The 12847-nt window shown below is 42.6% G+C and overlaps 1 protein-coding gene across 5 annotated transcripts; it reads right to left on the reverse strand.

Annotated features, from left to right (window-relative positions):
- Positions 1 to 74: 74 nt before the first annotated feature.
- khk (ketohexokinase) lies at positions 75 to 10893 on the reverse strand. 5 transcript variants are annotated; one of them, XM_055862638.1, is made up of 9 exons: positions 10644 to 10890; positions 9945 to 10061; positions 9001 to 9135; positions 8432 to 8566; positions 4366 to 4438; positions 1953 to 2099; positions 1144 to 1232; positions 744 to 901; positions 75 to 629 (listed from the first exon to the last, which is right to left on the reverse strand). In XM_055862638.1, exons 1-9 carry the CDS (start codon positions 10733 to 10735, stop codon positions 532 to 534), a joined length of 1044 nt encoding a protein of 347 aa, XP_055718613.1. In that variant the 5' UTR covers positions 10736 to 10890; the 3' UTR covers positions 75 to 531. The 5 variants fall into 5 exon arrangements, with proteins under 5 accessions (XP_055718613.1, XP_055718614.1, XP_055718616.1 ...); XM_055862639.1 differs by lacking the exon at positions 9945 to 10061 and having other exon boundaries at positions 10644 to 10893; XM_055862641.1 differs by lacking the exon at positions 9001 to 9135.
- Between the last annotated feature and the right edge of the window lie 1954 nt (positions 10894 to 12847).

Raw genomic sequence — 12847 nt, forward strand, 5'->3', positions numbered from 1 at the left:
ACCAAGGCCCAATGAGAAAGAACCAAGGCCCAATGAGAAAGAACCAAGGCCCCTGAGAAAGACTTACAAGACTCTTTGTTGCCAGATAACGACAAATGTTATATTTATTCTGTTTTATTGCAAGAACATTTTGTTAAAATCACCATAAGTTAGGTTTTATGCCCTGTGCCTTTGAATGTGTGGCTAACTGATCCAACCCACTTCCGCTAGCATTGCTAGAATTAAAAAAAATGCTAGCCAGGAGAATCTGGACATTGCTTAATAAACAGCTAACAATGGTTGGGAGGAAACAACAATAGGGAAAGATGAGAATAAAACTTCTAAATAATTACTTTAACCTCCAAAACACAGGGGTTTGGCTTGAACTGTGTCTGTAAAAACTAATAGTACCTCTAATGCTGTTTTGCTGAGTGTTGAGTTTTGTGACGTGACAAAACGTTCCTATACCTACTGCCAAGTTTGTGTTTGTAGAATTTTAAATAAAGTATACTGTTATGTCAAAAACCCTCCATCTACAGTGCACGTTATTCTTCACTCTTTCTTTGTCACTATTTCGTCATATCCGTGGACACCACACTTCCTGCCTGCCACCTGGCAACCGAACGTGAGAGCTTCCTGTACTCCTCCTCCTACCAGGGGAGAGGGAGACAATAGATGTTTGTTTGCATTCTGGGTGTAGAAAATACAAATATCACCTTACCATTTGACTATGTGTAAAAAAAAAATAACTAATATAATCTCACCATTTGACAGGGTGTAGATCACTGAAGCATTGAAAGTGTCGCCTGCTCCGAGCGTGTCCACAACGGCCTCCGGTGGAAAGGCATCTGAGTGGACCACTATGCCATCAGGACCCATCGCATCGGCCCCTTTCTCTGCCCAGGCACATATGAGGACAGCCCTGGAACACAGGAAGCCTACTTTCAGGTGTTGAGACTACAATGGAAAACTGGATCAGAATATGAAGAGTTAACAGTGGCATAAAGTTTTAGACTGTACCTCCCCCCACATCCTCGCCCTTTTTCCCCAATCCGTCTGTCTGTCAGTCAGTCACTCTTTCCAGCCATCTTTCCGTCCATCTGTCTCTCTACCTACCTACCTGCATGTCCCTCGCTCTCTTCCTTCATCTGTGTGTCCACTCACCCTTTCTTCACTCTGTGGTAGAGGCCCTTCAGAGCACTGGCAGCAGAGTGGAAGCCAAAGTGCATGGCCACATCCTTACTGACAAACACCTGGAGAGGAAACGTTGTTTCAGGTCAGGTATGACAGTGTTATGACCAGGTTTTGGTAATGCCCTCTTTAATGCCAGCAATGACATAATCAGGATAAATAGTAAACTATCATTCTATAAATATTATATAAATCATATGATGCATGCACTGTTATTGCTTACATAGTACCTCAGTGAAACCACTCCACTTTTAAAATGCAAACTATGAATCGTGTCTTATAAGGCCATGTGGACTGGGCATCCTTATAAGGCCATGTGGACTGGGCATCCTTATAAGGCCATGTGGACCGGGCATCCTTATAAGGCCCTGTGGACTGGGCATCCTTATAAGGCCCTGTGGACTGGGCATCCTTATAAGGCCATGTGGGCTGGGCATCCTTATAAGGCCCTGTGGACTGGGCATCCATATAAGGCCATGTGGGCTGGGCATCCTTATAAGGCCATGTGGACTGGGCATCCTTATAAGGCCATGTGGACTGGGCATCCTTATAAGGCCCTGTGGACTGGGCATCCTTATAAGGCCATGTGGACTGGGCATCCTGAAGACGCAAGACACTCTCATAATAAAAATGTGTCAAAATCTATCTCCAAACCTGTAGAGAACGCTGAACATGTTTTTGATACAACATTCCTAAAGAGCATTGTCTGTCTAGATGTTGTCGGGGGGCATTGTTCCAGAGTGTTATGGGTGATACTCATGCTATCAGTGAGGGCGTCGTACCACATCGCCATGGTGGAAGAGCTGGTACAGAGGCTCCCTGGTCTTCTCTATCTCCACGGATACGGTGATCCTGTGTTGCTGTGGCAACTTGTTGTTAGACAGCTCCACCTGCTGGATCATCTTCACCTGCTCCTCAGCATTACGGCCCTGTCATGTGTCAAACATGTGTCAAACATGTGTCAAACATGTGTCAAACATGTGTCAAACATGTGTCAAACATGTGTCAAACATGTGTCAAACATGACCAGAACGTTTCACTCTTGGTCATGTTTATAACATGTTTGTATTTTAAGTGTTATAAACAGTACATGATACAAAAATGGTTGAATCGTGATTAAATATAGAGCTCTATGAAATAAATGTTAAAGGGGCAATCTACAGTTCAAATAACAGCAAAAGTGGACACCCAAGACACCTTTTTAGGTAAACAGTTTAGGGATGGGTCTGGAGAAATGTAACCACTCACAAATTCAGAGACAGGGCTATGGGTGAAAAGGACTGATCATCCATGACATTAAAATGATTGTTTTAACCATGTGTTTTACAGTTACATTGTTCACAAACAATGGCGTAAAACAAGCTTATACTTTGGGTTATGGGGTTACGCAGCTGAACGAAGCTTATGAGGCATATATAAGTTATGTTCTTTAATGATATATAGCCATTGATTATTGATTTCAAAGTCCAAGCAATCGATTGCCCCTTTAGCCTCTGAGTAGAGTATCCGGATGACTGTGTGATCACGCTCTCCGTACCCGATGTGAGCAAGACCTTTAAACAGGTCAACATTCACAAAGCCGCGGGGCCAGACGGATTACCAAGGACGTGTACTCAGAGCATGCGCTGACCAACTGCCAAGAGTCTTCACTGACATTTTTAAACTCTCCCTGACCAAGTCTGTAATACCTACATGTTTTAAGTAGACCACCATAGTCCCTGTTCCCAAGAAAGCGAAAGTAACCTGCCAAATGACTACCGCCCCGTAGCACACACGTCAGTAGCCATTAAGTGCATTGAAAGGCTGGTCATGGCTAACAACAGCATCATCCCGGAAACCCTAGACCCACTCCAATTCGCATAACGCACCAACAGACCCACAGATGAGAATGCTGTTCCTTGACAACAGCTCAGCGTTCAACATCATAGTGCCCACAAAGCTCATCCCTAAGCTCAGGACCCTGGGACTAAACACCTCCCTCTGCAACTGGATCCTGGACTTCCTGACAGGCCACCCCCAGGTGGTAAGGGTAGGCAGCAACACATCTGCCACGCTGATCCTCAACACAGGGGCCCCTCAGGGGAGCGTGCTTAGTCCCCTCCTGTACTCCCTGTTCACCCACGATTGCGTGGCCAAGCACGACTTCAACACCATCATTAAGTTCGCTGACGACACAACAGTGGTAGGCCTGATCACCGACAACGATGAGACAGCCTATAGGGAGGAGGTCAGAGACCTGGCAGTGTGGTGCCAGGACAACAACCACAACGTGAGCAAAACAAACGAGATGATCGTGGACTACAGGAAAAGGAGGCCTGAACACGCCCCCATTAACATCACTAGGGCTGTAGTGGAGCGGGTCGAGAGTTTCAAGTTCCTTGGTGTCCACATCACCAACAAACTATCATGGTCCAAACACACCAAAAAAGTTGTGAATAGGGCACGACAATGCCCTTTTCCCCCTCAGGAGACTGAAAAGATTTGGCATGGGTCCTCAGATCCTCAAAAAAGTTATACAGCTGCACCATCGAGAGCATCCTGACTGGTTGCATCACCACCTGGTCTGGCAACTGCTCGGCATAAGGCGCTACAGAGAGTAGTGCATGCAGCCCAGTATATCACTGGGGCCAAGCTTCCTGCCCTCCAGAACCTATATACTAGGCGGTGTCAGATGAAGGCCCAATACATTGTCAAAGACTCCAGTCACCCAAGTAATAGGCGGTTATCTCTGCTACCGCACGGCAAGCGGTACCAGAATGCCAAGTCTAGGACCAAAAGGCTCCTTAACAGCTTCTACCTCCAAGCCATAAGACTGCTGAACAATTAATCAAATGGCCACCGGACTATTTACATGGATCCACCCCTTTGTTTTTACACTGCTGCAACTCGCTGTTTATTATCAATTCATAGTCACTTTACCCCGACCAACATGTACAAATTACCTCGACTAACCTGTACCCCCACACATCGACTCGGTACCAGTACCCTCTGTATAAAGCCTCATTATTGTGATTTTATTAATTATTATTTTCTTAAAACTGCATTGTTGGTTAAGGTCTTGTAAGCAAGTATTTCACTGTAAGGTCTACACATGTTGTATTTGGTGAATGTGACAAATGACATTTGATTTGATCAATAAGGTCAAAGTTGAACCTAAATCTAGAGTAGAGTGTTCTATAACCTCTGTGAGCTCACCTCCCAGTGGATCCATTTGTACTGACTGAGATCTACCTCAGAGAAGTCTGCTGCTGACACATCAGGCAGGTTTCTGAGAGAGAGGGGGGGGGGGGGGAAAGAGAGGGAGAGGGGGAAGAGGGGAAAGAGAAGGGGGAAGAGAGGAAGATGGGGGAGAAAGAGAGGGAGAAGAGGGGAAAGAGAGGGAGAGGGGGGAAGAGAGAGGGGAGAGTTGGAGAGAGGGAGAAGAGAGGGAGAGGGGAGAGTTGGAGAGAGGGAGAGGGGTTGGAGAGAGGGGGAAGAGAGAGAAAGAGAGGGGATAAGAGAGGGGGAAGAGACAGGGGGTGGAGGGGGAAAGAGATAATCAAAGATTTCCTTTTGTAAACAAAATTATTATTAACCTTATTGGATAAGCAACCTGGACTCAGGAGTAGATGTAACATAGTAAATGTTATTCCGGGACATAATTAGTATGATTAGTATGCCAGGTCACAGTTGTAAATGAGAACTTGTTCTCAACTGGCCTACCAGATTAAATAATGGTGAAATAAAAATGATATATGTTTCGTATGGTATGTATAAATTTGTGGATGTCCATTATCCATTTCGTATGATATGTTATGAACTGCAATTTGTACAATATGCTACGAATTTGCAAAATGTATAATATGTTACGAATTCCAATTTGTTGTAGCTAACATTAGCTAGGTTGCTAATGTTTCCTAGGCTATGGGTTAGGGTTGAGGAGTCATGTTAAAAGGGTTAAGATTAGTGGAAGGTTTAGCTAAGTAGTTACAAAGTAGCAAGTAGCGGCAAAGTAGCTAGTTAGCAAAAATGTTACATTTGTCCATGATGAAATTCTAACACGCAACCTTTGGGTTGCTAGACATTTGCTTTATATGCCTGCTCATCCAACCACCCTACTTTAGTTTTTGCCTTAAGTAGCCTTCTGTCTTTCGTAAACATACCAAACGTAACATATCATATGAATTTGAGTGTCCCCGGATTTACATTTATATGTTACGTCTAGTCTATGAGACCAGGCTGGGATAGGAAATCAAGCCAGCTTAATAGATATAGAATAGATTAGGCTACTGAGTTCATAATCAAAAACTGGGAGGAGGAGGGCGTCAATCTCAAATCCGATTGGTTGTCATGTTAAACCATAGAGCCCTAGAAATGCACCCTACCAAGTTTGACAGAAAACTCATCTTGAAACGAGGGAACGTTCATACTCCCACCCTACTAGCTGATTGGCTGCTTTTTAGGCAATTGAGAAATAAATGGACCGGAAGAATAAAAAAGGAAAAATCTAGGTATTTTCTTGATGCTATGACAGAGTCTGCTAGTGATCCCTCTAAATTCTGGAAAACTGTTAACTCACTTAAACGAGGAAACTCATTGACTTTCCCTGCCAAAGCAAATTACATCGGAATCTAGGATCGTCAGTGACCAAACTTAAATTTGTGATGTTTTTAATAAGCACTTCATTTCTGCTGGTTTTCTTTTTGAAAGAAAAAAAATTGCCAATATCATCCTGACAGGTCTATTGTTTCAGCCCCTCGGCCCCCAGCTGATGTGGAAAACAGTAAGCCGGTTTTTAATTTCCAAAAAATCACAGAAGATGAGGTCTTATCTGCACTATCTGCTATAGATTCTAAGAAATCGTTAGGCGCTGACAATCTGGATCCATATTTACTCAGGTGTGCGGCACCTATTATTGTTAGTGCAGTGACGCATATCTTTAATCAAACATTAGTGATAGGAAAGATTCCTAAAGCTTGGAAAACAGCTTTTGTTTTAACACTCCTCAAGGGAGGTGATGGTAGTGAATTGGTTAATTATCGGACCATCTCTAAGCTCTCCTGTTTGGCAAAAATTCTAGAGTAATTCTTGAATAGGCAAGTACAATCATTTTTAACAATACTATTTCTAGCAATCAATCTGGCTTCAGACCTAAACACAGTGTTGTAAATTATATTACTAATGCCCTAGATAATAGAAAGTACTGTGCCGCCTTGTTCATAGTTTTGTCTAAAGCTTTTGACACTGTAGACCATGCAATACCTTTGGGTAAGCTGTCGTTAATAGGACTAAGGATAGAAGTCAGGCTGTTAGAGTTGACGGCATCCAGTCGGAGCCATTGGAGTTGGTTAAAGGGGTCCCACAAGGTTCTATACTTGGTCCATTACTGTTCACGCTCTACATAAACAATATCGGTGATGAGGTAAAAAAAAAAGTGTAAAATTCATCTATATGCTGATGACACTCATGTACTCTATTGCTACAACGGTTGACCAAGCATTATCGCAGCTGGAGACAGATTTTAAGATATTACATGGGTCTTTTTTACAGTTAAAACTTGTTTTAAATGCAAAGGAAAAAAAACAACATTTTGCGATATTTAATAGGTTCAAAAAATTGGTTGAAAATACACTTGCACTTACGAGCTCAGATGGCTCTCGAATTAATCAGGTCTCTGCATATAAATACTTAGTGATATGGTTGGATGATAAACTGCTTTTTAAAATGCATGTTGACGAACTTTGTAAACCGCAAAAAATCAAGCTAGGCTTCCTCTATAGAAACAGGACATTTTTGTCCTCTACAAATAGAAGACACATTGTGCAAGCTACTTTTATGTGTTATAGATTATGGGGATATTATTTACATGCATGCTACGGCATCAACACTTAAATCACTGGGTGCTACTTATCATTGCACACTTAGGTTTATTATGGAATCAGAGCTTTTCCGGGATTTTCATGTGCTGGAATCTCTTCAATACCCCTATGCACGTGTCACATGTCTATGCGTAATAGGCTACGTAAAACTCAAATGAATGTATTAGTGATATATAGTTGTTACAGGTGCTAGCTACAGAACTCACCACTGTGTTTTATATCAAAATGTGGGTTGGACTTCGCTGTCCGTGAGACGAGAACAACATGCTCTCGTGTTTGTCTATAAAGCACTTCTGAATAAACTACCTTCTTATTTATCATCACTCATCAACATTAGAATTATAATTCCTTAAACCAGGTCTCAACATGGATTACACTTGAGGCCCATGTGATTTCCACAGAGTTGGGTATGGCTGCCTTTTCCTGTTACGCTCCTTGCCTATGGAATAGCCTGCAGACTAAACTTAAACTTGAGACACTTGTCCCCCTTGCCCATTTTAAACATTTTTTGCAGGATTTTTATATTGCTTGTAACTGCTTCAGGTAATGCAGGTTCTTGTGCTGTTAGGGGGATAACCTGTGTGTAAATGTAACAATCTGCCGCTGTATTTTTTTGTTATCTGTGATCGTTTTGTTTGTCTTGTGTAGTTTCTTAATCATTGTACCTAAACTGTATGTGTAAACATGTATACGCAGGGCCCAGCTGTAAAAGAGACCTTGGTCTCAGTCTGTGTTCCTTGTTGAAATAAAAGGTAGAATACTACTTCTCTATGGAAATCACATCGCATGATAGTGTTATCAATGGATGAAATGGCATTGTAACAAGACATTTAGCATGCAGTGATCGAATTGGTAGAATTAGAGACGATCCCCAGAATTAACCCACGCAGCGCCACTGCAGTCTAGCCCTACGTTTACAGGACATACTGCTACAAACTGTAAAGCTGATGATACATTGGCAATATTGCCACAAAAATTTGCTAGTGTATCATGGCCTTAACTGACTTGGCTTCTGAGTAACATCCATCTATACTGTAATGAATATCTCACTCACTAATTATTAACTCACTGACAAATGATTAACTCACTCACTTGGCTCAAGAAGTTTGACTAAGAATGACAATCTTACAACACCCTTTGAGCTGATATTGTGAGGCAGTTATCTGGCTACAGCGTTGTGTGACGCTCCATTCTGACTCTATTCTGACTCTATTCTGACTCTATTCTGACTCTATTCTGACTCTATTCTGACTCTATTCTGACTCTATTCTGACTCTATTCTGACTCTATTCTGACTCTATTCTGACTCTATTCTACTGCAGTGGAGCAGCATATCCCGTATTAGACCCAAACACAGCATTACAGGATCCAGCGCCGGATCGTCCGCCACGTGCGTGTCTTACGTGTCGAAGAGCACGACCGTGCGCGAGCCGCTGGGGGGACACACCACGCAACACGCACATGGGGTCTCCCCCTCCCGCTGCCAGGCAACGGACGAAATGTCCACCCCACGGCGAGAGAAATCGCCCACGATGAAGCTGACAGAGCAGGGAGACAGACAGACACACACAAACACGCAACCCTCAATGAACCCAATGATAATGATACTCCATACATCGTTGTTATATCATGACATCATTATTGTAATAAATAATGATGATAATAATAACACGTGTTTCCTCTGGCCTGAAGGGACGGAGCGGGGGGGGGGGAACATTGGCTGCAGACTGGGAGACGAGGGCATAACCTATGACCTCTGAGAAGCATACCTGGGACATGGGGTAGAGCAGGGGGTTAGTGGGGGCAGGTTTCCACCTAGTGGTAGAGACAGGGATAGCAGCACAGGAGAGCCCAAGTGGAGAAGTGAGCAAGTGAGTGTGAGTGAGGAATTTTGGGAGAGGATCTGAATTGAACGTACACACACACACCTACCTAAACACAGACACACACCTAAACACAGACACACACAAACCTGTTCATGTGTAGGATGGTGCGAGTGCCCGTGGTCACATTGCTTATGATCATAGAGGTAGGGAAGGAGCTGTGAGGGTGTTCTGATAGGAGAGAGATGTCAATCTGGTACTTCTGAAAGTCATCTAGTACGAAGCTGTGGGATATAGTCACTGTATAAGAAAGAGAGACGTCTAGACAGACAGTTATTGTTGTTGAGATCCATAACTGTTCTCGATCACAGCACCACCACCTCAGGAAAAACTGGAATAAATGATGGCAGATTTGGAAGATGTCTTTGTAACACCAAAAGGACATGAAATAAACAAAAAACAGCCTGTCTTAAGTGATTCTAAACACATGAAATAAATCCCCAAAAGTAGACCTAAGAATTGATTCTACCAAAACACATTAAATAAATCCCCCAAAGTAGACCTAAGAATTGATTCTACCAAAACATATGAAATAAATCCCCCAAAGTAGACCTAAGAATTGATTCTACCAAAACATATTAAATAAATCCCCCAAAGTAGACCTAAGAATTGATTCTACCAAAACACATGAAATAAATCCCCAAAAGTAGACCTAAGATGAGAGAATAAAATACATGTTATTATTTTTATAATAATCCATGAGTTTGTCAGATGTAAAATCTTTATAAACTGGGTGGTTTGAGCCCTGAATGCTGATTGGCTGACAGCCATGGTATAACAGACCGTATACCACGGGTTATGACAAAATATTTATTTTTACTGCTCTAATTGCGTTGGCAACCAGTTTATAATAGCAATAGGGCACCTCGGGGAATTGTGATATATGGCCAATATACCACGGCTAAGGGCTGTGTCCAGGCACACCGCGATCCGCGATGCGTCGGGCTTAAGAACAGCCCTTAGCCGTTGTATATTTGCTATATACCACACCTCCTCGGGCCTTATTGCTTTAAATTGACAACAGGCTACTTACTCTGCAACATGCCCAGGAGCTAGGGACCCCATGAACGCACAGGGAGCGCCAAGGAGTGACAGCACAGTGCACGAGTTGGACGCGTTCCCACCACGCTGCCATCGTTGAGACAAACACCTGTGCGCACATGCAGAGGCATGGGTGAATAACAGACAGCTGTAATATCTTGTTTTGGTGGTAACCATGACTGCCCTCCTTCAAGTCATTCATTTGCTGTTGTGAATTTACTGACTAGTGTAGCAATATTGAAACAACGGCTTTCATGTTTCTTTTCGGGCTAGTCTAGTGCAAGTAGGATATATCTTAGTAGGTCTAGGCGTGAGAACGTGAGATCGAAGTTAACGTAAAACTCATTTCATTACGATTTTTGCAAGCTAGTGGTACAGCGAAGTGTGTAGTTCGTTTACAAGTGGATCTGTCACAGCCCCTAGCCATAACATTTACGCCTACCCTTACTCTAACCTTAACCAACCCTAACCCTTAACCATTTTAAATGTCAACTTCAAATGGGGTAGGGACGTACCAGGGATCCCGCATCGCAATGAGCTAAGTAGCAGAGTATTGCGCAGGCGCAGAGCTTTATTCGCTCCGCTCCGTAATCATAAAAAGGGTGTGAGTGTTTTTAGGACTGTAGCTATGTAATTGAAACGGTAAATGCACCAGAGATGATGAGTGCATTCAGTATGAAACATCACTTACCTGGTGTCAGTGTCCTCTTCCGGGTATTTGTCCACCACATTGATAATATCCAGACATACCAGCCCGATGCACAGTATCTTTTTGTCACCCATGTTCCCCGCGTGAAATAACGGGACTTTGAACTTCGGATACAATGTTGCTCATATCACACTTGTGTGGTCTTTGAACCCCAGATAGGTGACCACCAATAGGGCGAGACGAGCACGGTCTGGCTCTGCTTTGCTGAGCGTGTGCGCCTGCGCCGCTTATCCTTCATCTTTACAGAAACATGTTTCTTCCCTGAAAGTTCCCGAGTGTAACCGAAAGATGGTGCTGTTTAAAACTCATACAGTATGCTACAGGTATTCTATTCTACCTGGTAGTTAATTGCGTTCACCTGATAGTTCATTGGATTCATCTGGTGTCCCAGCTCTAAATCAGTCCCTGATTTGAGTGATATAATTAAAACCAGCAGTACTCGGGTCTCCAGGCTCGGAGTTGAGAACCACTGAGCTAGCGTATCAGAAATGATTTGGTTATGGCTTGAATAAAGTGTTGGAAAGTTTCAAGTGATTATTTATTTGCGCACATTTTCTAAATGTATAAATAGGTCAGAGTGACTTGACATGAAAGCCTACTTACATATACCATTTACATTGAAATAAAGTTTTACAATAGTAACATGATATTCCTGGCCTGCGGCGTTTAGAATGCAGACCCGTTCTACCAGCTCAGAATGTGATCTCACAGTGCGCGGTTGCTCCGGCGACCAGAGAAATCCCAGACGGAGAAGTTCTGCTTCCGAACAATATGTCCTGTCACTAGTGATTTGTTACGAGTTAGGTACAGTGGTCCACAGCGCAGTGTCACCATGTTGCTGAATAGAATGGTGGTATTTGGACTCTTTTGTCTGGGGATACTGTAGAGAGGCAGTGATTCGAAGGCACTGAATTTGACAGGGTAAGTTATGGGGCCTGAAATATGCTATCGGGTAGCCCGAGAATATTGTTGGTATCTCAGATTGTTCTGGCAAGTCTCACATAGAAACCTCATTGGGAGGAAGGATGTTTGAAACGCTTTTTACATTTGTATCCAAAACAATGTTTTAGAATATTACGAAAGTGTCCATTTGATGCTCTTTGTAGACCTATACATAGCATGTCTAGTTCTAAAAAGACCCTATGATGCAGACATATTATGATACAGACATCTTGTTGTCATTATACTCCTCATAGTGTGCTCTAACATATGCAGTGTCTTGATGAAATGTTTTTTAAAAATCACATTCATTTATTATTTAACAAAACAAAATTGTAATATCTAAAAAAAGTACTATTTTTTATTTATTTTTTAGAAATAATGTTGGAACATTATATTCTTCAAATACATCACATTTCCAGAGTGGGCTACCTGGTACTTTTGAAGATATGACATTATTGACGTTATAGGTAATTAACCAATCACAGCAGTCCTTTACAATTGCATATTCAGTAAATCACCAGCAGAGGGAGTTCTTTTTTAATGCATTTTCCCATTCACTGTGTTGGAGGTGCTCATTAAATGTATCATCCATTAAAAATGAGCAGAGCCAACTCTGGAAATATGATCTATTTGTAGAGCGGTGGTCATCAACCCGGGCGATCGACTGGTCGATCTCCAAGGAATTCCTAGTCGATCACCAAACATTTCTGTTTAAAAAAACAAAAACAATGATAAAGCCTATTTTTTGGGGGGTGGTTGTGCTGTTGGTGGTAGGTGCACTTGATTCAGCAGCCCTAGCGCCGGGAAGGCAAAGTATTTCCTTTTTGAACAATTTCCTGTGTCTGAAGTAGAACTCTGCCTACCCGGCAGGCCCAGAGAGCAAATCAAGTACACCTATAGGCCTACCGCAGGCCAATCAGATAGCTCAGATCACCATGTCTGCACTGTTTCCTCGAGCCATAGACAGTTAAAAAAAGCCTCAAACATACAGACAAGTCAATACTGTGAGATTTCTAAAATGTTAGAACCATAGAGACTCAATGAATACAGCAAAGAGCTGCTGTTTTTATGAGTGAGTTCATGTTTAAGTTGTTATTCAGCATTGTCAACACTTTGTTCAACACTTTCATGAGCCATAAAATGTGTGTTCTCTCTACTTCCACTCAGGCTACAACCAGCACTGCAGCCGCACTGAAGGAGTATAGCAAAGTGTTCTCATAAGATTGCGTTGTTATATTAGTGTC

The sequence above is a fragment of the Salvelinus fontinalis genome, chromosome 15, assembly GCF_029448725.1.
Source record: "Salvelinus fontinalis isolate EN_2023a chromosome 15, ASM2944872v1, whole genome shotgun sequence".
NCBI classification, from domain to species: Eukaryota; Metazoa; Chordata; class Actinopteri; order Salmoniformes; family Salmonidae; genus Salvelinus; species Salvelinus fontinalis.